Consider the following 24856-nt stretch of genomic DNA (forward strand, 5'->3'; position numbering starts at 1 on the left):
ACCTCCCTTCGAAATCCTCTATGGGAGGAAATGCAGGACCCCGATTTGTTGGGGCGAGGTCGGTCAGCGAGTCATTGGGAGCACCGAAGTGGTGCTCAAGATGACAGAGCTAATCCAGCAGGTTCGTAGCAGACTGCAGACTACGCAGAGTCGACAGAAGAGTTACGCCCATAGGAGGCGTTCAGACTTGGAGTTTCAGGTGGGCGATATGGTCCTCCTGAAGGTATCACCCTGGAAGGGTGTTATCAGGTTTCGAAAGAGGGGCAAGCTGGGCCCCAGGTTCATCGGTCCTTTCAGGGTTTTGGCCCGGGTGGGTCGGGTTGCTTATCGGTTGGATCTTCCGGCAGATTGGGACTCGGTTGTGTGTTTATGCAACGTGGTAAAGTGACAGCCTATGCCTCAAGAAAACTGAAAGATTATGAAAAGAATTATCCCACTCATGATCTTGAACTTGCTACAGTGGTATTTGCCTTAAAACTTTGGAGGCATTATCTTTTTGGTATGAAATGCCAATTGTTACCGACCACAAAAGTCTCAAGTATATATTCGGTCAGCAAACTTTGAATATGAGACAACAGCGAGCCATGGAGTTGATCAAAGACTATGACTGCGAAATCATGTGCCATCCTGGAAAGGCCAATGTGGTTGCCAATGCACTTAGCAGGAAGGTTTATCGTAATAGTATGTGTTATACTATTACTCACACTACGGTGACGTTCACTATTCTTTATGAACTAGAGATGTGGCAAGTTGAGGCCTTAAAGGCAGAAAATGTGAAGAAGGAAGGGATGGTACCATATGCTGGTGTTTTACTTGGTGATCCACGAGGATTAAAAGTATTTAAGAATCGGCTATGGATTCCAAATATTGGTGGATTAAGACATAAGATTTTGGATGAAGCTCATAAGTCTAAGCTGTCAGTACATCCTGGTACAAGTAAAATGTACTATGATGTAAGAGTTAATTATTGGTGGCCTAGACTAAAGAGAGACATTGGAAGATATGTATCGAAATGCTTAGTATGCTTACAAGTCAAAACAGAGCACCAAAAGCCTTACGGAACTACAGAAAATCTTAGTGTTCCTGTAGGGAAATGGGAAGAGCTGTCCACGGATTTTATTACCAAATTGCCAAAGACTGCTAGACAACATGATAGCATTTGGGTAACAGTCAACCGCTTGACTAAGAGTGCACATTTTCTCGCCATGCGTGAAACGGATCCAATGGAGAAATACGCACAAGTATACGTGGATGAAATTGTTGCAAGACATGGTGTGTCGCTAAAGATCATTTCCGATCGTGATACTTGCTTCAGTTCTCATTTTTGGGCGAGTATACAACATGAATTGGGATCTCGAGTTGCCCTCAATACAACTTATCATCCCTAGACAGACGGTCAGACGGAGAGAACAATCCAAACAGTTGAAGATATGCTTTGTGCATGTGTCTTGGAGTTCAGTGGTAACTGGGACAAATACTTACCTCTTGTCAAATTTTCATATAATAACAGTTACCACGCTTCAATCAAAATGCCACCATATGAAGCATTATCTGGTCGCAAATTTCGTACGTCGTTATGTTGGCGTGATGTAGGACAAAAGATCCTTGGAGGTCCTGAAATGATTCAAGACACTACTGAAAAAGATTCAAATCAGACGAGAAAGAATGAGAGCGGCCCAGGATCGACAGAAGTCTTATAAAGAAAAGAGGAGGTGACCCAAAGAATTTCAAGTGGGTGATTTTGTAATGCTGAAGGTATCCCCATGGAATGGCCTTATGAGATTTGGGAAGAAAGGAAAGCTGAGTCCCATAATTGTTGGACCTTTCAAAATCATTCCGAGAATTGGTAAACAAGCATATCGCTTGGAATTGCCTGAAGATTTGGCAGGTATTCATGAGGTGTTTCATGTAAGCTATATGCGCAAATGCTTGAGCATTTATGATGAGACAGTTCCATTATCTGAGGTGAAATTGGTTAATAAGTTAAGATATGTCGAAGAGCCTGAAGAGATCTTGAATGAAAGAACAACTAATCTACGTAATAAAGAAGTAGAATTGGTGCTTGTCAAATGGAAACACCATCGAGGCCCAAACTATACTTGGGAAAATAAGAATGAGATAAGAGCAAAATATCCCCATTTATTTTAATCGATGTAATTTCGGGGACGAAATCCTCAAAAGGAGGAGGTAGTTGTAACATACACGTTTTGAAATCGTGTTTTGTAATGAATAATATTACGAAATATTATGTGAATTTGAATGTTGAGTTCTAACATATGGTTTTTACTAGAAATAAAGTAAAACTATGTTTAGAATTACTCAGAAAATATTGGAAGTCTTATGATATTCCAATTAATAGCCAAATAGTGAAATTTAGCGAAAATATAAAATTTGAAATAAGTAAATTTTTATTAATTGAAAGTTGTAGATAATCTCGTTAGAAACATTCAGCCAAAAACCTCATCGAAATCCGAGTTATAACGAAGAAGTTATGACCAATCAAAGATCTGCAATAAAACCGGCACGACGCCGAATGACGTAAAAAGTGAATTTTTGATAAACTACTTTTTAGCCTTTGCAATCTAAATGAAAGTCGTGGTATTCTTTAAACCGAGAAGTTCGTTAAAAAGAGCCAAAATCTGACTTCGTATAAGGAAGTTAATATTTTTCTAAGTTTCAGCTTAGCAGTAGACAGCTAAAAACTCAAATTTTAGATCGACTGATTTTTAGCCGACACAACCTAAACGAGAATTGAAGATCTCGTCAATAGTAGTAGAACGGTAAAAAGTCTGACGAAACGGATGTCGGATGAAGAAGTTATGAATTTTTAACGGATTTTCCTGTCCCGGTCTGTTAAAAATTATAATATTAAAAATAAAAATGAAAATTAGCCGACGAAGTCTAAACAGAAGTTGTAGAATATATTCGCGCCTACGCGTGCATATAAAGAACGTCAAAAACGGAGCCCGTATATGAAAGTTATGGATTTTAGAAGTTTGGGGTACATTTTTCCGAGGATTTTTGCATGAATAGTACCGGACACGTCACCTCGCACGAAGCAGCTACGTCACCGAGTCGTGCCATGTCCGAGGTCCGACACGTGTCGCTTGCTGATTCGACCGAGGGTGCGGTCCAGTGATCTTCCAACGCGTATCGCTGCTGACTGCCCCGTGTCCGAAGTGCTGGACCAATCCGAAGCTGGCACGCAGCCTTCTCGCATCCGAGCCTCACCTAAGCAGCCACCTGTTTCGAGCCTCGCAGACCCCTAATTCCATATTTTCACAATTTTGACATCCCCCGAAGCCCCGGTGTCAATTTTAGCACCGAAACACGCCCCGCAGTCCTCTAGAAGCCCAAAAAAATTATCTTTTCGGTTTTGAAGCTCTACCTTCGCAGAGCCCGATTTTCAATAAAGCTCCCGGTTTTCAACATAGAAAGTCATATTTAAAGCCGAAGTGCTGCCCAAATTACTATTCTAAGCCCCGACTATATCACGGTGAGTTCAATATATAGGAACAATTGTATGTTATGTGTTATATGTGCTATGTGCTTTTCAGTGTTATTATTCCGGGTTATTTCCCCGTGTTATTTTATTCGCTATTTTTATAGCAAAAGTAATACCTTCGACCATGTGATCGGTGAAAGGACTTAGATTCACATTGGTACTGGTACGTAGTCTCTGGCCTTGTAGAGCATGTCTCCATAAGAGAATGACTTCTATTCTATGGCATTGGAAAATGTTTAGATAGGGCTATAAGCCTGAAATCTACCAAGATGTTAATCAGAAATCTTATGTCTTCAGTGCCATTTGGGCCGATGTTTTATTGATGTATATCAAGTATGGAAATTGTTATGTCTCATTGATTGTATATCTTTGTATCAATTCATTGGTTGATATAGAAAGCTTAATACATGATTCACATATGCCTTTGTTGTTCCTTGTTTCTCTTTGCTTCTGCCATATTGAAGTATATATATTGCATAACGTTATATTGTATCTATTATTAAACTCACTAAGCGTCACCGCTTACCCTCTTAATGTTTAACAAATTTGCAGGAGATAAGTAACCAGTATAGTCATATACTATTGGAAGGTTTAGAATGGTTGTAATATTACTTTTGTATTTAGGGATCATGTATGTATAAATGTATAGTATCCTGGGTAGTTATGTAATATATAACACTTTGTAATAGTTAGTTTGTATCGAGTAGTTTGTAACCTCTTTATCAATGTAAAATATTGTTTTTATGAATAAGTATGTAGCATTGTTTTGGAGTAACTGTATTGTCAAGTATGAAAGTTTGGGTCTTTTAGAAATACGAAAGTTAGGGTCTTTCATTTTGTAACGCCTCATTCCCGGTATGTATTTAAATAAGTTTTTCCATTTTGAGGAGAACTCGGCGAGTCCGTTGCCCAACTCGCCGAGTAGAGTCCGGATGAACACGCGTATTTAGCCGGCTACTCGGCGAGTCCATACGCTGGACTCGGTGAATTTGCCTATCTGGAGGAAACCCTAATTTCAGGGTATTGGATCTGTTTAAACTTCCTTATGCGCCTAACTCGTCCCTTTTCACCCCAGAGCATCGGATAGAAAAACCCTAGCCGCTTCGTAGTGAGTGTATGTGTGTGTTCTTTGTTTGTAAAGGCACCTTTGGAGTAAGAAGGAGATGGTGGAAGTTGGAGAGCTCAAGAAAGAGGAAGTAGATCCGGATTATACACTCTATTGGTCATCTTTTCTGGTATTCAATTCTATACCTTGGCTTTTGATCATATAGATCTATGTTATCCCTAATTTGTGGGTTCTAAGCTCTAAAACCCCAAATTCTCTATGATTAGGCCTTAAGGCCGGGTTATACTTCAGATCTGGACACTCATGGCATGCTAGAAGTATAAAGTTTTGGTTGTGATTGTGTTTGAAGTCCCTATTGAGCCTAGAACCCCATTAAGAGCTTATTTTGGTCATATGAAGCTTTTAAAGGCATGCATGCACGTAAAGTTAGCAACTTTACGTGAAAAGCATGCCCTAGAAGTTCAGATCCGTGATTGGAATCAGCTGCATGGCTCAGATCGGATCTGTATGGAAAAAGGACTGAAAGAACTTGGTGAGTTCCCAGGCCGAATCGGCGAGTTGCATGAAGATAGTCGTTGACTCGGCGAGTTGGAAGAACAACTCGGCGAGTCCGATGAAGTTTGCCTTAGAACTTGACGAGTTGCATGAGCAACTCGGCGAGTTGGATGAGTGTTCCCAAATAAAGTGTGTCAAAGATCAATGGCTTCATTCCTTCGTAGTTACACGTAAAGTTAGCAACTTTACGTGTTCAAATGATTCCAAGAATTCAGATCCACGAGTTAGGAACCATAGAGCGGATTCAAAAGCAGTATATGGAGTCTGTACGTTAGAACTCGACGAGTAGTTCGTCAGACTCGGCGAGTAGTTCGTCAGACTCGGCGAGTAGTTCTTTAGACTCGGCAAGTCGAGTGGCGAGTCCCCGTCTTTCTTTAAGTCGAGAGTTCGGAGTGAATCAGTGAGTGAAAGAAGGACTTGGTGAGTAAAAATTAGAGTTAGTAAAGGAAGGACTCGGCGAGTCCGGTCAACTGGAAGTTGACTTTGACCAGGAGGTTGACTTTGCCCAGGGGTAATATGGTCATTTTACCCTCAGTATACTTATCAGTAGTTAATTGAGTGTAATTATGGTAATTGTAGCCGGGGAGATACCGGAGCAGCAGCAGACAGTTTCCAGAGCAATTGATTTAGCAGCCAGTACGCAAGGTGAGTTTCCTTCCAATAGGAATGGGTCTACGGCCACAATGCCGGCCCGACTAGTTAGCAGTAGTTCCGGGCTTCGGTCTGATGTAGCTGTTAGTGTGTTTGATGCCTTCGTGGCTCAGACAGGTTTTATGCATTATGTGTTCCGGGCTATGGCCTGATGCAGTATGCAGTATATGTGTTTATGCTGGTTGGTATGATTATGTGCTAGTTGATATGTGCTTATGCTATGCTATGCTCAGTTAGTTCCGGACTTCGGTCCGATGCAGTTAGTTCCGGACTTCGGTCCGATGCAGTCAGTTACGGACTTCGGTCCGATGCAGCCAGTTCCGTACCTCGGTTCGATGCAGGGCACGAGGTCCCAGTCAGTTCCGGACTTCGGTTCGATGCAGCTTCCAGACTTCGGTCCGATGCAAGGGGCGAGGCCCCGTATGCGATTTATATGTATTGTATGGTATGTGGTAGTTTGGGGGAGCTCACTAAGCTTCGTGCTTACAGTTTCAGCTTTGGTTTCAGGTACTTCCGCAATAAAAGGGAAGAGCTCGGGTTGATAGCATCGCACACACCACAACTTCAGCAGTTTTTCCTGGGAGTTTGATTGGACATTTTCACATGTTTGATACAGTTTAATATGACACATTCCATTATGTTTTGAGAATTATGAAATACGTTTATTAGTATGGTTTTCAGTATTATGATTTTAATATTATAAAACAAAAATTTTTGGGTCGTATTTTTGGATGTTACACATTTATGGTTGGCCTCGACGTTGCAGGATGCTTTCCATGACGTGGGGGTTTCGGGCATGAAAGACCTTAATTTTCAGGCTTAAGGCCTTATTCATGGGAATTGATGGCTAGGGTTTCCACCACCCTCAACCTTTGTCACCTCCCAAAGCACTCTTGCTAAACCCAATCCTCCCTTTAGATGTTTTGGTTCATTTTGGTGTTGTTGGTACACTTTGAAGAAAGAAGAAGAAGATTTTGGTGCAAGAATCAAGCAAGAAACTCCTCTCGATCTTTGGAATCATTCTTTAGACCATTTGTAAGGCTTCAATTTCCTATCTCGATGATTCCTTGTTTGTACATCTAGCTTTATTTAAATGTTTTGGTAGATAAATGGAGTTTGTATGTTGTGATTAGATAAAGTTTGAAACTTTATGGTTCACTTAGGTCCCTAGAGCCAAATATCCATAAGATCTAGGATTTGGTTGAGATTTGGGAGCTTTACCTCATTGTTAGGCCATTTTTCTTCATTTCAACCTAGTTTAAGTGAATTAAATGAATGGTTCACATATTTCCATAAATTTTGGATTTTTACAAGCCTTTGGAGTCCTTAGTATCTTACTGGAGAGTAGGAGTTATGGGCTTAATGGATTAAGGACTCTCTCCATTAAGTTTTCAGCAGACAGTGGCCACAACATGGCGAGTTGCTGCTACAACGTGGGGAAAGATGGGATCCATGACTGTTATGTCTTAATATTGCCACGACATTGCAATGGGCAAGCTACGACATAAGGGTCAAATAACGTTGACCTTGACCATTGACTTTTTGTCCTGGTTGACTTTTGGTCAAATTCTTGTCCTAGAGTGTGGAGTAAGGTTTGACCTTGAATATTTTGATAGGTGTGTTGAAGCACCGATTTCTTCGCCTTCCAAGCTGAGGTTCTTTATCTATGAATGTGAGGTAATTCTCCTCACTATACTATGTAGGGGGCTAGCTATCTTTATGACTCTTGCATGTATGTTGGAAAGAGCCCGTTATGCCGGGCGGGGCCTGTTATGTTGCACGGGGCCCGTTATGCTGGGTGGGGCCTGATATTTTCGGCGGGGTCCGTTATGCTAGGCGGGGCCTTTTATGTGGGCAAGGCCTGATGTTATGTATGGTATGTGGTATGTTTGAGAACTCAGTAAGCTTTGTGCTTACGGTTTTGTGGTTTAAATGTTTAAGGTACCTCTAGTTCCAAAGGAAAGGGGCCAACATGATAAAACAATATCCCCTGTATTTTTATTCCGTACTGTTTATTTGATTCACTATGATGTTGATAATATTTGTACTTTTTTTGGTTTTGGAATAAATGGTTACATTATTTTGGAAATGAAATTTTACTAGTATTTTTAGGACGTTACAGTTGAAAGGGTTGTTATCTAGGATCCTATAAGTCAGTAGGATGATGTTTGAGTAACTTTAGGCCCCTATGTTGTTGGTCACCAGTCATTAAGCCAGCGATGGAATGATGGCAAGTTCAATGTTACATTATGAGATTATCGTTCTAATGGTTAGATAGTCTCATGATGAATCGTGAACCAATGATTACATGACTTTTATGGGTGGGGCCTATTATTCATTTGTTTGATAGTTTTAGGTCTCAGATTATTAGTCTTATTGGCATGGTTGCATATTAAAACTTTTTAGGGAGTTGAGAGGCTCTATGACTAGATGGTTTGGATCATGTGAATAGTAATAGTTTGTTTGTTAGAAGTATTATTTGTGCATCAAAATTCGTATGCTGAATGTTTGCATCTATGGACGTCAATTTCCTTGTGGGTTGTTTATTAGGATTTTTGTTACCAATGTTGGGTATTGGTTTTGAAACCTAAGGTCTTGAAGTCCGTTGTAAATGTATTGAAGGAATACTTTATTGGGTGTATACCTGAGCTGACGTAGGAGTTTGAATGCAACGCGAGATTCTTATATTCACCATTATTATGCTCGTTGGAGCAATAGGTTACTAATGATTTTGTAGGATTCAAGTGTGTATTTGAGGTCTTAGGGGCATGAATTCTTTATTTGATATTTATATCCACGATCGTAATGTTCTGGCAATTCATTCTGCATGGTTTGGTTGTGATCCTAGTTAGTGTCTAGGGATAGGTACGATGAGAGGATGATCATCAGTCTTAGGGGATGGTATATATAGTTTAAAGTGATGGGTTCCCGGTTTTCCGAAGTATATTATTAGAGCTAGTTTGTTGTACCAATTTTGAGAGTTTCCTATATTGAATGGTTTTTTCTTTGAGATTGGTCTTATAGTTAGGGAGAAAGAGGTGGTTATTACAGTTGAGTGTTTTCAAGTGTTGGGTTGTTTCATGGCATCAGTAGAGTTTTGAGTGGTCTCCCGATTTTTCTTTACGAATTTTTTAGTTTTATTAGGTGGTTGGAGGGAGAATATGGATTGTTTTGGTGTTGTTTTCAGAGATTCTAACCGAGACGGATTTCAAGTATGAAATCCAGTTTAAGTGGGTGAGAGTTATAAAACCCAATTTTGAGGTGTTTCTTATTTCAGTATTCTGGACCATAATTCAATCATTCAAAGTTCTTAAGATTCGAGGGAACAAAATTTTAGACCTTACTGAATGTTGATGATGATGATTAAGTGATCTAAGCCCTTGATTTATGCTGTAAACTAAAGGGTAAAATGGGAATGTGTTATTTTAGACTTCTTGATCGCATTAATGAATTTTAGTTTGGTTTGTTTTTATTCAAACATAATCAGATAGAAAATTGGGACTTTTTAATACCTTCTCGGCATATAAATATTGCTGGAAATGGGTGAAAACCCCACGCCACAGGTTGGAGAGCATACCTCCACGACGTGTTGATCACTGTGGAGTGAAAAATAGGTTCCACGGAGTGGAAGTTGGGCAACCCAAGTCCATGATTTTCAGGTTTTTCAACATATTTAAAGGTAAGGTTCCAAATTTTCGGCATTTTAGCAGCCTCCATCACCTCTAGAATTCAGTAAGTGAAACCCTAGCCTCCCTCTTCGTGATTTAGACTCCTCCTCTCTCCTTTCTCCTCTTTCAGATGCTTTTGTGTTGGGTCTAATGGATTGCATCAATTGTATTTATTTTATATATTCCATTTTGTGTAACGGGTTGGGCTTGTCTAACCCGATGTTGTTAATGAGCTAGGGTTTAGCTATTTATAGTGCATGCATGCACCGTATTTAGGGTCGATACTTTTGTAACCCTACATTGCCTTTACAGAAGAAGTTCTTTATCGAGCTCTTCTAAGGCAGTGCTTTTTAATCATTCGGCACATATTCGATCATTGTGTTCTTGTTTTTTATTCAATTACCGGTTTAGAATATGTCAATCTACTCTCAGTTATTCTAGCAATTGGTATCAGAGCAAGAGATTGTGTAAACAATACACAATTCTCCTATCAAGTTTCATTAGGTTTACCGCTTTTAGTGGATATATTCTAGTCGTCGTGATCATCTACGTTAGATCTTGATCTGAATTCTGTCCTGAACTCGATTTCAGTTTTAGACATCTCATTCTCTATTGGTTTTATTGAATCGAGAACATGAAATTTGACAATTCTCACGTTAACTCCATCACATCCTCAAGCAACATCGGAAGTACAACAAGGATCCCTATACTCTTTCCAAATGATTATGAAGTGTGGGCTCTGAACTTTGAGGATTATGTGCTTGGTCTTGAAGACAATGGTTCCTTGGTATGTGATGCCATAACCAAGGAGACGTTTGCTCATACAGGTACAAAAAGGGTTATCAAAACTCAAGCCGAGTATAACGCTCATCTTCTTGGTGTGAAAAACATACCACATGATAAAAAGACAAGTTAATTAGTAATGTCAAGGCTATCAGAATCATTGGATTGCTTTGCAAGCAAACACATTATGCTTAGGAAGCTCCTGTGAAATAGCAAAAGAAATATGGGAAAGGCTTAGAGAACTCTACTCAAGTGATGCTGATCTTGAGCACTCAATTTAGACTTTGTTACTTTCGGAGTTTGGAGCATTTTTTCAAAATCCTGAGGATAAAATCTACCAAACGTTTACCCGTTATGACCATCTTTTGAGCAGGATGGTGAAGCACAAGATAAAACATGAATTGATAGAGCAGAGGGTCACTTTCATGAACGGGTTGAGATCTGAATGGAAAGTTGTTGTCTCAACGGTTAAAGCGCATTAGCAGTTCAAAAACTACTCTTGGCAAAGCTTGTTGGTATTCTAAGGTCATATGAGGATGAGGTGACAATGGAAGGAAATTTGTTATCTAGCATGGGATCTCTAGGTCTTGTTGCAAAAGGCAAGAAAGTCGAAGAAGAAGGTTCGAAGTCTGATCGTTCTGACTATGAACTCACAAAAAAATAATATGCTTTGATGGTGTCGAATCCAAGGAAATTTGCAAAGAAGAACTTCAGTCGCTCCAAAAATTGATACTGGCGAGGAAGTTACAGCTCAGAGAAAGTGAAGGATGATAGTACAAACAACTCTCAAAAGGAAGAAGTGAAGAAGGAGAAGAAGCTTATGGGTGACTCCGACTATGACTGCAACTATTGCCATGGCAAAAATCACTTGGCTAATGACTTCATGTCAAGGTTATTAAATCAGCAGAAAGAGGGAGAGGACGATGAGGCTTATTATCTCCGAAAGCTTGAGGAGATCAAAAAGAAGTAAATCTTGATGACGCTAAACCATCTTTGATTGTGCAGGAATTGATGATGAGTTTGGAAAAGTCGAAGTTTGGTCGATTGATTCAGAGGAAGAAGAGGTACAAAGGCCAAATCACGGGAAAAGCTTCATTGCAAAGGATGATGTTTTGGAGTTCAGTGGAAGATGCATAATGGTTAACAATGAAATTTCAGAGTGAAAAGGTTACGCCAATAATGACGACCGAGTATCTGACAATTGCTTCACAGCGAAACCTATCTCGGAGTAGATCTGTGAATGTGAGAAGATGATCAATAAGGTAAATTCCATTCTCAAATATCTAAAAATTCATGTATCTCGGTATGAAACTGAATTAAATGACTTAAAATTCACTTTTTCAAGTTTCAGTGATAGTTTAAGATGAACCCGTCTAACTAATTCTAATTTAACCGACCAACTCGACAGGGTTTGGAATAAAAGTGAAGAGAGGCGCATGTGGATTGAAAAGTTAGAGTCGGATTTAGATAGGTTTAGTGATGATTTAAATTATTCGCAACGTGACAATTTGGGGCTTTAAAACGTAGTAACATTTTTTTTTTGATTACTAAATGTCTTTACTTTAATATCACCCAACTGCATATCGATTGTGAGATAGGAAAAAAAATTCATAAAATGATTTTTCCCTTTCTTGAGTTGAAAGAGGATGAAATCGATGCAAACTGTTATAGGTGCGAATCAATCGTATAATCAGATGAAGTCTCAGATGCCTACAAAATTGGTCTGGACAAAATTGAATCTTACATACTGTCCAAAGACCATAAAGAAATGTTAAGACAAATTTTGTATGAAAAAAGATAAAGAGAAAATCAAATTTGAAGCTATACGGAAATTTGACTCACTATGTAGTAAGTTGAGTTCAGAAAATAAACTTGATGTTGAAAATGTGTATGAATTCGATGACAGTGACATGAGTGAGATTTCTGTAGAGGATGAGATTGACTGTTCGAAATTTGTTAATAGTGAGCCTGAACCTGCGAAAGTCTTGATTTCTGAAAATTTAGTTGAGTTTGCTCTTATTTCCGAAAATAAATCATAGGTTTTAAAAGAAAAAGCTTTAGTTTTCCAAAAGGTTAAAACTGTTCCTAACAAAGTTTTCGAACTAAGGGTCTGAACAAAAATCAAACTATAGAACTAACGTCCTTGGTAGAAGATGAAATGCAGACGTGTGCGACGAATATTTCTGATCTGCCCCCATTGACAATGCAGACGAAACTAAAAGGTCTCTCTGAAATGGACTCTTGGAGAACGAAGGGAAGATATGTAGCAGAACCGTTGAACACGGTAAACTCAAGCTACGAAAAGGAAAGTTCGAGTGGAACTAAGAATGTTCCAAATGATACGCCATCTGAAAAGGATGAAACTCCTGTTAGAAAAATCATCCAATCAAAGTGCGAAAGTCTCTTCACATCCAAACCCTAAACGTTTTTCAAAAACTCAGTCTCAGTCTCCACAGGTTTCAAAACAAAGTTTTTTTTTCTTTCAAAAATCGACTTTTTCAAATTAAGCAAAACTTATGGAAAAGTCAAAGTCTCACTTTTCTTCTAACAAGAATGCTTCACATTTTGCCATAACAATGGAAGATGTTAAGGGCAAAGGAAAGTTAGTTTTGGAGCCTAAAATTCCATTTAAGGGGTCCGAAACTAACTCAAAGAGAGTTAAGAAGAGGTCTGTCAAGCAACAAATGAAAGATAACCAAAGAAAAATTTTCTCAAAGGATAAGAACTCAAAAGATAATATGATCACTATTTTTCAAATAACAAAGGTAGTTTTGGTTAAATGATCTTATTTAGTTGATGTTGCAATTACTTTTCCTGTTTCTATGAATGCCTCACATGGACCCAAACAACTTTAGGTTCCTAAATCTCTTTGATTTTTGTAGGTGATTTGTGACGAGAATTTTGACTTCGAATGGTACATTGATAGTGGATTCTCGTGTCACGTGACAAGAAGGAAGGAAGAACTGAGAGAGTTTAGAGCACTAAAGGATGGAAAAAAAAGTGAAGTATGGAAATAATTCACTTGCTGAAATAAAGGGATATAGAATGATCATGAATGGTGAATTTTCCATTCGCAATGTAGCATACGTGGAAGGCCTAAAACACAACCAGATTAGTGTTTCTAAATTGGTTGTAGGTATCAGATTAAAAGTGTCATTCGACAACGATGGATCCGAGATCATTGAAAAGGAGACCAAAACTATGCTCAAAAGTCTAAGCGAAAAGGCAAGATGTACCCACTAAATATGAACCCCATCAAAAGGAAACCTGCTATCTGCCTACTTACAAAATATTCTTCAAATGATAGCTTGTTGTGGCATCGTAGAATCTCGAACTTCACTTTCAAATACATCAATAAACTCTTTCTTGGTGATCATATGCATGGGCTTCCGCTCTTGAAATTTGATAAGGAACATCTTTGCGCAGCCTGTGAATTAGGGAAGCAGAGTAGGAAGATTCATCCAAAATTGCGAACACTAAAGTGATTGAACCGCTTGAACTACTACATATAAATCTTTGTGGTCCATCTGCAATTGAAAGAATTGGTGGTAAAAGATACATTTGTGACAACCCGAAATTTCCATTCTGAACAAACCATATCAAGACAATAGAGCTTAGAACAGTTTCAGCAAAATTCCAAACTTTGGGTATAAGTTTGGCAGTTTTCAAGATTTACACTTAAGGAGATATCAGGAGAGTGGTTGCACTAGGGTTTTGTGCAACACTGTTATTCCAACACTCGGTTATATTAGAAATCATTTCGGGAATAAAAATATTTTCTGCGAAAAATATCTCAGGACTATAAATAGAATTCTGAACCAAATTATGTCATTATTCGCATTTCCAACTAGAGAAAAGCCTTTTTCTCTCTCACGGATCTTCGGGTTTTTATCCCAAATCGTGAGTACACTTCTCTAGTTGTCTTATAATGCTTATTATGTGCTTAATAACTTAGATTACATATCAAATTTGTGAGATTCGGGAGTTTACCGCCCAAGAACGTTCTTGGAGAGTAAACTCCTATGTGTGGCTTAAATGCTACCTAGTCTTTTCCCCATGTTAGGTAACAAACTTAGGATTGTATATAAGGGTGTTTGAGATTAGAAAACAAACAAACCCCTAAGATTCGGGAGTTTACCGCCCAAGAACATTTGGGGAGTAAACTCCATTTTAAGGGCTAAAGGTGTCCCAAAGTCCCTCAAAGCCATGGAACTCGAACTAGAACCCACCATTGCATATTTAGGACACCAAAACAATTAAGATTCAAGGGGTGAAAGAGAGTTCACGGCCAAGGAGGTTCTTGGGCCGTGAACTCCATGTATAAGTGCCATATTGCTTTAAAAATCCTCCTTAAGCCAAGATACTAATTTGGGCATGTACCTAAATGAGTTATTGACTAGCTAACACACTTAGAACACCAAGAGTAAGGTGTTCACGACCCAAAAGGTTCTAGGGCCGTGAACACCATAAAATGGTACCAAAAGGTGCCATAAACTCTTCTTAAGCCTTGTACAATAGCCTAGTTTAGTCCCTACTTAATTTAGGGACTTGAAAACACCATAAACATCCTCCCAAGGGAGTTTACGGCCGTAAACTCCAAGGGAATATGGTCCCAGGGTTGTAAACTCCTAAAAGGAGTTATATTATGCCCTAAACTCTTCCATAGACCAAGCCATTAAGTAGAAATGTTTATTAGGGCCTTATAGAGCATCAAACATCAAATGGTAACATAAGTGTGAGCTTACGGCCGTAAACTCATGAGTTTATGACCGTAAACTCACTTAGTAGGGTCATTAGGGCCATGAACCTCATGGTGGAGTATTCCTTGGGCCCTACACACAATATCTTCCCCTACAAACACTTAGATGCAATCCTAGAGGCTAATAACACTTGATAAAGGTGTTTAGCATGTCCTAGGGTGTCTTGACTTGTTTATTAGTTGTTTATAGACTAATTTTTTACATATATGTGAAATTATATGTTAACTAAGATCTTAAGTGTGTTCAAGACTTCACTTGATACCTAGCCGTCCTACCTCTTCAGTTCATTCGTATCACCCGCAACAGGTGAGTTCATACCCCTTAATCAATGTTTTAAATGATTTTAAACATTTTAATGGGGGGGATACAAGTAGAAAACAGTATGTTATTAAATCAATCTTATATATTTTATAACTGTGTTTTCACTCAGTAGATTTCACATATTTCAAAAGGTGACACATGAAGTGGTTTTCTATCTTAAAATACCTTGATAACAAAAGTATAATTTTGAAATGTTTATTAAAATGACATCAAGTCACTCTTAATTATTGTTCAAAACTCCTAGATATCTTGCAAAACCATTATTTTACCTTCTTGAATCAAACTATACTTATGCGTATATGTTCATATATATGTTAGAGATTATAGTTTTCACCCTTCATTTAGTTTCCAATACTCTTGGGTAGCAAGAGTGCATAAACCTACGTAAACAACCAATTACCTTTCAGTTAACCATCATAGGGATAGTTAGAAGATATCAAACATTATTACTACTACAAGGAATCACACAAGAGTCAGTTCATTCATGAGTCTATACCAATACCTTACATGATACATGAGTACACTTACTTAGGATTACATGATACATGAATATGTTTACATATACTTACTTATTACATGAACACACTTACATGAATACCATACAGGAACACTTCTACATAGGTGCATTACCCTGTATTTACTTACCTAGATACTTGTACTTAGAACTACGAGGATGATTTGTTAGTACTTTCTGGGTAAATTATCTTTCCTATCCCGGTTCAATGGGATATTTCGGCGGGACTTACCATTCCGAACCCCACTGATTAGCACCAGTGGTCGATGAATGTCTACGGATTTCTAAGGTTGTTACTTATTTAGTTGTCAGTGACGGGACTAACCATCCCTCTGTCCAACTGTTGCAACAGTGGATGAGATGTGAATCTTCGGAGGATAATTAGGTTAACGGTCGGTATTAAGAGATCGATATCGGGACTAACCCTCCCTCCACCCTGCTGCTGCTACAGAGGATGAGGGGACACTCTTCGGATGTTCATAGGGTCTATCTTTCGCTTCGGCGATGTCGTGTTTGTCCTGGTAACCCAAGATAATAACACTTACATGATTATATTTTCCTATTTTACTTTATTTTTTGATATATTCACATAAACGATGAGTTAGACTAAGCACTTTTAGTACTAGTCAATAGAAAGGAAAAGCTATCATTTTACTTACAGAACATTTAAGTCTTCGTAGAAGACTATCATATCATTTTCCTAATTTACTTTATTTTGTGATATATTCACATAAACGATGAGTTAGACTAAGCACTTTTAGTACTAGTCAATAGAAAGGAAAAGCTATCATTTTACTTACAGAACATTTAAGTCTTGGTAGAAGACTATCATATCATTTTCCTATTTTACTTTATTTTGTGATACATTCACCTAAACAAAGAGTTAGACTAAGTACTTTTAGTACTAGTCAATAGAAAGGAAAAACTATCATTTTACTTACAAAACATTCGGGTCTTGGTAGAAGACTACGTTATCATAACAGAACATTCGGGTCTTGGTAGAAGACTATATTATCATAATGAAACATTTGGGTCTTGGTAGAAGACTACATTATCATAACAAAACATTCGGGTCTTGGTAGAAGACTACATTGCCATAACAAAACATTCGGGTCTTGGTAGAAGACTACAACTCAAACTAATAGAAAATAAGAGATGTTCTAGGGTTTTTCATACTTACATCAACATTTTCATTTAAAGGTTTACATGGCCTTCATAATAGATTTTCATAAGCAAGACAACGACACTTAATTACTTATGAATTCACCCGCTTTAAAGTTGATACTCTCTTTCAAAATAACTTGTATTCTCAGGTCATCAGTTAGACAGGTGCGATGGTCAGGTTTTTGAGAAGATGGAGCACAGACAAGACTCGCCTTATTTTGATTATTCATTTTATTGTTGTACATTATGAAAGAACACACATGTATTAAAACTCTACTTATAATACAATGGATGATGTTGTTGCTGGTTTATTATATTGCACTGTTGTGATACTGTACATGATGTCGTCCACCCCTGAACGTTTCCGTTGTTCGTGGTTTTGGGGTGTGACAACATTCTTGTAATTGCTGATGATTTCTCCATATTTACTTGGGTGAATTTTCTTAATCAGAAATTAGAAGCTACTCCTAAGCTCAAGGATTTTATATAGCAGATAAAGATTCAACTGTGAAATCTGGTTTGTAACATTCGCAGTGACAACGGTTCGGAGTTCAAAAACCAGGAGTTTGAAGAATTTCTAACTGAGAAAGGAGTAATCACAAATTTTCGGCTCTTTACACTCCACAATAGAACGGGGTCAGGAGTTTGAAGCTGCGAGAACCAAGTTGTCATTTGTGAATCTGCCGCTTTACTTCTAGGCGGATGCTATTGGAACAACCTGCTTTACTCAAAATCGATCATTCCTCAATAAGCGATTTTCTGTTACTCCCTATGAAATATTGAATAATCGAAAACCTAATGTCAAGTTCTTTCATATATTTGGTTGTAGGTGCTTCATTTTCAATCCCAAAGAGTAAAGGAACAAATTCGATATGAAAGCCGATGAAGGTATTTTCTTAGGGTATTCTTTTACTTCCAAGGCATATAGGGTTCTCAACAAAAAGTCTGAAAAGAGAGAAGAAACCTATTATGTCACGTTCGATGATAATTATTTAAAGAAGTATTAGAAGGATGACAGTCAATCAAAGGGGATCTTTCCCAAGCCGAATCCAACAATGATTCCAATCTCCAATCTCTATCAAGAATTCATGAATTTATTTGATGAGCCATAGAAAGCGATATCTTCAGAATCCAAATCAGCAGATAACAAGGAAGATGAATTGAAGAAAATTATCGATGAAGCTACAAAGAATCTTGAGAGGGAGCCTCAAAATCAAAAAAACCCACAAGCTGCGAATGCTCCATTTCAGGGGGAGGGTTCTACATCAACCTCCACACCTGGTACACCTTTTCAGGGGAAGCATCCAATTCCAGAAGAAGTGGAACATACATATTTCGAGGGGTAGAATGAAAATATGAATGATGATTTGGATGTACAGTCAGAATTTGAGGATGTAAATACTAAACTCGACCCAACCTATGATCCTAATTACCCTACTTTGACCAAATGGACCAGAGATCATCCTAAATAACAAGTTATTGGAGAATCATCTTTAGGAATCCCTACGAGAGCACAACAAAAGGCGAAGCAGACTACATTATTCTCTAAAGTGGAATATTGCATGTTTAATTCATTTATCTCCAAAATTGATCCTAAAAATGGTATGGTTGCTTCGCCTCACCGAATTGTAGAGGTGAAGGTACGATAACTTCCCCCGAATCGACAAAAAGATTCCGAGCATGCCTGGTCAAAGTATATATTGTCTTTACGCCGGGCCTTCTGGCTCCGTGGCTCCTGACCTTGGAAGATGGGATTTTGCTAAGGTGATGACTTGAATGACACTTTAATTGTTGATCAGAGGAAAGGGAAGACCTCGAGTACATGGTTCAAGCACAACTAAATGCACAGAGAGAACAGAGCACCCGGAACCAGCAAGCCATCCAGGGGGCCGGGGCCGCCCCCCACTTAACAACCTAAAAACCCTCCTACCCAATTGCAACCGAAAAACCCAGCGCAAGCTCCGCCCAGACCCGCTTTTCCTGCACTCTCTTTTATCCCGCCAAAGTTCCCCCTTATGTAATAGGGGTTAAGTTAATAGGGGTGCACACCGTGGTCAAATCTGCATGAAAAACCACGGGGCATCCTTATTATTAAGTATTATGCGTTTTGAATTCGTGAGCAACTGCACGAACATTGTGAAAAGGCGGGAGGGCAGTTGTCCGTGCACTTTCGGGAAATGACGGAAATCTAGTCTAGTGCCGCGAAGGTGATAATGTCTTACGATCGGAGCATCCATGGTCTCAGTCCATGAAGGTTCTTGCTTTATTGGTTCTTGATCATCCTAATTGGGTGCAAGCAATGCAGGAGGAGCTCAATTAGTTCGAACGAAACAAGGTCTACAGATTGATTCCCACTCTTAAGGATGTATTAGTTGTCGGTCTAAAATGGGTATTTCGTAACAAACTAGATAAAGAGGGGAATATCATACGAAACAAGGCGCGATTAGTTATTAAGGGGTATTCCCAATAAGAAGGCATTGAGTATGAAGAAACCTTCACACTAATTACAAGCATGGAGTCTGTTTTCATCTTTCTGGCGTACGCAACTTATAAGAACTTCGAAGTCTTTCAAATGGACGTTAAGTGTGCCTTTCTAAATGGGAAACTTGAAGAAACAATGTATGTGGAACAACCACCAGGGTTTGTAAATGAGAAATATCCGAACCATTGTTACATTCTATCTAAAGCAGTTTATGGTCTAAAGCAAGTTCCACGAGCCTGGTATGAAACTCTTACTAGATTTTTAAAACAAGCTAAATTTTAATAAGGTTCCGTTGACCCAACCTTCTTTCGTAAGAAAGATGGTGAGCATTTGATGATTGTCCAAATTTATGTTGATGACATCATTTTCGGTTCTACAAATCTCAGTTTAACTGTTGAGTTCTAAAAGTTGATGAAAACTAAATTTGAGATGAGCTCTATGGGTCGGATTAATTTTTTCCTTGGTTTTGAACATAAGATAGAGTTAGGAGGGAAATTTTATCAACCAGGAGGCTTACACGAAGACCTTACTTGCTAAGTTTGGAATGGTGGGAGATTCGAATGTGAAGGTTCCAATGGCATTCGAAACGAAACTACCTCCATCTTTGGACAAACCAGCTGCTGCTATGACACTCTCTCTTCAAATGATAGGGTCATTAATATATCTAACTGCTAGTCTTCCAGAAATCATGTTTTATGTTTGCTATTGTGTAAGGTTTCAAGTGAATCCTCCCGAACCCCACATGTCTGCTGTCAAGAATATATTCAGGTATCTTAAACGAATCTCCTCGCTCGTAATATGGTACCCTTCCAGTTCATGGTTCTTTGTGCAAGCATTTTCAGATGCTGATCTTGGAGGCTGCGGTTTAGATGGGAAGAGTACAATGGGAGGATGTCAATTTTTTTATGGAAAACTTGTCAGTTGGCAATCAAAGAAACAAACATGCATTTCCCTATCAACTGTTGAAGCAGAGTACATAGCCGCTGCCTCTTGTACTTCACAAGTTATCTAGATTCAAAGTCAGCTTCCTGACTATGGTATCAATATGAAGCGAATCCATTTATATTGAGATTCGAAGAGCACCATTCGCATATGTCACAACCCAGTGCAACACTCTAAGACCAAACACATTGCACTGAGGTATTACTTCATCAAAGATCACGTGGAAGATGGAAATGTCGAGATTCACTTTGTTAGATCCACTGACCAACTGGCAGACATCTTTACAAAAGCCTTGCCTGAGCAAATATTTAATTACATTCTTCAAGGCTTAGGAATGATTGAAGCCGAATCCATTACGAAACTATCTTCGCACTAGGAAAATATTGATTCAACTACGAATGGGTGCGAACGCTCCTAGTGAGTCGTAGTCTATTGTTCATCCACGAACGTTCGTGATGACGTGCAGTCCACTATTCATTCGGAGGTTAAGAACTTCATATATCCATTGTATACTTTGTTTATTGCTACTTATTTCATTTTTTTGTTTTTATTTCTTTTCAGAAAAAGAAAATCCAAAAATATTTTAATTTGTTTCTGGTTTTATTTCATTTTCAGAAAATCAAAATCTAAAAATATTTTATTTGGTTTTGTTTTTATTTCTTTTTCAGAAAATTAAAAAATACAAAAATATTTTCTTTATTTTTTTTCTTATTTCTTTTCATGAAAATGTAAAAGTATCAAAAACACTAAGACAATTGAACAGAATTGAAGGAACACATATTAACACTCTCAATTGCGAATGATGGGAAGGTATTTAATTCTAAAACATTACACTAGTTAAGTGTCCCTAGAAGCATGTTGCTGAATGTAGTCCGAAGCCTTTAAGACTCTATGCTAGAAGCCTTAATGATTCGATAATACCATTTGTTTCTTCCCAATTAGGCTAATATTCGCATAATTCATTGAGCTACCTTACTCTTCTCATATTCAGTTAAGAGTTACCTGCTTGGTCACTTTCGTATCGCAGAGGTACATTTCTCTTCACAACCATCTCCAATATTTCTCCATTGCAATCATTTCCATACTAGTAACACTTGAGAATCTCGGAATTAACCACTGAGGTTTATGGTTACACAGTTTCTGTGTTAGTGATCTTAAATTCGTTATCACCACGAACTGAGTGAAACCCAAAATCTAACACATATCTACGAGTTGACGGTGAACAATTTATCTGTTCTAGATTAATCACCATGGAATTCACGAAACTCCACTTATGTGGTTCGTACCTTGACATCTCTTTTTATTTTTGCGAGATCTTAATGAATTGCTCTTGTCCTAAGACATTTCTTCCCATAAGACCTAGTTTTTATTTTTCTTGAGATTTCTATTAGTTATCCAGCCACTTAAGATAATTCCAAAGCATACTTGTTTTTATGGCTACACTGGTCAAATAAATACTTCATTTGAACGTTCAGACTTTTGTCAAGTTTCGGAGTTTGGTTGAATATGAAGCCACCCTTAAACCTTATTGAAAAGATGCCTTTCATTGTTTCTCATAAAACATATGATTCTAATTCAACGGGACACCACACAAACAGTTCCGAGTCTCACTTGACTCCAAAGGAAGATATCATTGTCCAGGATCCAACGGCTTCATATCTTTTCTGAAATCGCTAAAATCTATAAGAAATTTTTCTTTATTTCATTATCTTTGGCACACTTTTGCACGAAAATCCTTGTGATTTTCAAAAAGTCTGGTTCGCAGTTCTAGTAGTTACTTTCAGATTCAGAGAACAAGCAATGACACTCATATGCGAATAGGCAGATCAGGAAAGGCGGTATTTAAGGAATATGATACGGTGAATCTTTTGGGATAAGATTGCAATCATGGTGCGTACAACATTCAAAATTTTCCTGACATCACGCTTTGTCAATTACGCCACCGGACATCACGCCTATCACACTCGCTTTTTCAGGCGCTTTTTCAGGGAAAATGAACAGTCTCCAGCTATATTTCTCTCTCCTACACTGACGTATAAAAGGTCATTGACAGTTCATTCTCACATTACCGTTTCCACAGAATTACTTACAGACTCAAGTAAAAACTTTTTTTCTCAAGCACTATTCATCATTTCTTCAACGATATCATTGGCTTCATCATCTAAAACTCCTTCTGGTGCTGATCAAACTACATCATCTGGTCTACTGGGCATCAAGGCTAATCAAAATCTTATTTTGGATCTCGATCGATCTAAGTAAGATGCTTTTCAACAACCTCTCATAGAGTGTTTGAAGTATTTTCAGTTGTTCATCGCCCTCTCGAAAACAGAGAACATTCCATTGCCTCTTCTTTCAATTGCTTACTCCTCTGCTCGATATGAGGAAAGTGGGTCGGTCATCAATTTTGAGATTGATTCTGTTAAGACCACCCTCACAAAGCACACTTCAGCCGTCTGCTAGGGCTTTCTGACGCTACAAATCTGATCGATCCTGAAACCATCTCATCTTCTTCCATTCTTGAAATGTTCGACCAAATGGGATACAAGGATCATCTTGCTATTTTATTGAAGTTTAGGAAGCCAAATCTTGCTCCAATATGGAACGGGTTATTTACTCTTATCTTCAATAGTTTCTCTAAGCGAACTACTGGGTCCGACAGTGCAAGCAAGCTATTTCTCACAATTCTTTATGGTCTATACTCAGGAGTCAATTTGGACTATGGTTCCATTCTCTGGACTCAACTGGTTCAGAGCAACTTGACGATGACAAGACATGTAGAGATCTCAAGTGCTCGCTTTTGGGCTATTGTTGTTCAGCGAGCATTCAATCTTCATCACGTCCATGTGACTGAGGGTTCGACGATTGCACATATTCAGATGTTTCACACCTCAAATGTCACCGTCTCCAACAGCTCATGGTTCGTATTTATCGACTCTATTCCAGATGAGATGCTTCTCCACGTTCCACCAAGCAGTGAAATAATCGTCGCCTATCGTACTCTTCTAGCATCAGGTCCTCGTCCCTTAACCCCTGAAATGCAGAAAATTTCGTAAGATGCTGATAAACCTAAGAAAGGGGGCAAGCAAAAGACCAAGGCTGGACCTTCAGAACCATTTCAGTCTTCAAAAAAAAAGAAGGTTAAACAATCAGCTCGCCGACCACGAACTCCTACCCGAAGCGATGTGGAGGCTTCGGAGTCCTAAACTATCTCCAATGTTTGCATACCCGAGCATGAGCACTAAAAACAATAGATACAGCTGCATCTACTCATCTGGTGGTCTCGGAGCCAGCTACTACGAATCTTGAGGTAATGTTTTCTATGCCAACCTCAGTTCCCATTACTGATGATTTCTTTCAATACTTCACTCCACCATCACCAGCTTCTACAACCACTCCCATCACCATTTCTCCTTGTCCGAATGTCTTGGTGGGAATTTCGCAACCACAAATGTCCATGACGCAAACTTCTACACTTTTCGCCGATTCAACAACCACACCCACAACAACTTTAAGTGCACCACAAGTCAATGTCAATGTATCTGATACAAAGGTAGGGGCTTCTGGTTTTACATTTAGTGTTGGTTTTACACCTGTTTCAACACTTCGAACTGATAATCCAGACACTGTGTTCGTAGATGATCAAGACAACTTTAAAGACCTACCTTATAGTTCGTTCCACATTTAATACTCCAGTGGTGATGATGCTCTGATGACCCATCGAAAGTTCAAGATACTACAAGACAAGATGGATTCTTTACTTGAATCATCAAAGACTTCTTCCACTTTAGATTACTCCATTGTAGCTCACAAGGCCCTGCTTGAAACAACAATGAATGAGCACGCTGCAAATCTGGAAAAAGCTAACAAAGCTGTTCATCGTCATCTGTTTGCAAGGAAGCGACCAAAAAAGTCGAAAAACTAATTTTTGGTGCGTTAACATTTATGGGTAACTTCCAGACTTCTTTTGAGTCAAACACTACGAAAGCGAACCATGTTATTAGCAATCTTGGCACAACTCTCCACTATGAGAAAATTGCTCTTGAGAAGCTTCGTACTTGCATGCGAACTGATTATACAGAGTTCCAATTGTCCATCTCGTCAAAGATCACAAAACTTCCAGACGATTTCGAAATGGAGAACAAAATCATGATGAGCTTGCAATGAAAACATAGAAGGTCAAGGTCATGGCTGTGAAGCTCTCTCAGGCGAATCAGCAAATTAAAGAGCTTAAGTTTAAAAAAGCAGTGATCAAAAGTTGCGTGGCTGATATCAATGCAGATTTTCACGGCTTGATCGAGACTTGTGATTCTCTCCTCACAGTCTCTGTCCGTCAGCATCTAGTTGAAAAATTAAAGCCTATCTATTCCAAAACAAGGGGGAGAACCACGAACCTCTGGTGCAGGGCATCAAGTGGGTAAGTAAACCGATGCTGGTAAACATGGCGA

At 38.6% G+C, this 24856-nt stretch overlaps 2 protein-coding genes across 2 annotated transcripts; both read left to right on the top strand.

The window, feature by feature from the left end:
- Positions 1-584: 584 nt before the first annotated feature.
- On the top strand, positions 585-11391 carry LOC111896392 (uncharacterized). The gene is made up of 2 exons (XM_023892386.1): positions 585-936; positions 11234-11391. The coding sequence occupies exons 1-2, from the start codon at positions 585-587 to the stop codon at positions 11389-11391; spliced, it is 510 nt and encodes a 169-aa protein (XP_023748154.1).
- Positions 11392-20013: 8622 nt separating this feature from the next.
- Positions 20014-20481, top strand: LOC128129135 (uncharacterized mitochondrial protein AtMg00810-like). The gene has a single exon (XM_052767808.1). It carries the CDS (start codon positions 20014-20016, stop codon positions 20479-20481), a length of 468 nt encoding a protein of 155 aa, XP_052623768.1.
- Positions 20482-24856: the final 4375 nt, after the last annotated feature.

Source organism: Lactuca sativa, chromosome 9, assembly GCF_002870075.4.
Source record: "Lactuca sativa cultivar Salinas chromosome 9, Lsat_Salinas_v11, whole genome shotgun sequence".
Taxonomy (NCBI): domain Eukaryota; kingdom Viridiplantae; phylum Streptophyta; class Magnoliopsida; order Asterales; family Asteraceae; genus Lactuca; species Lactuca sativa.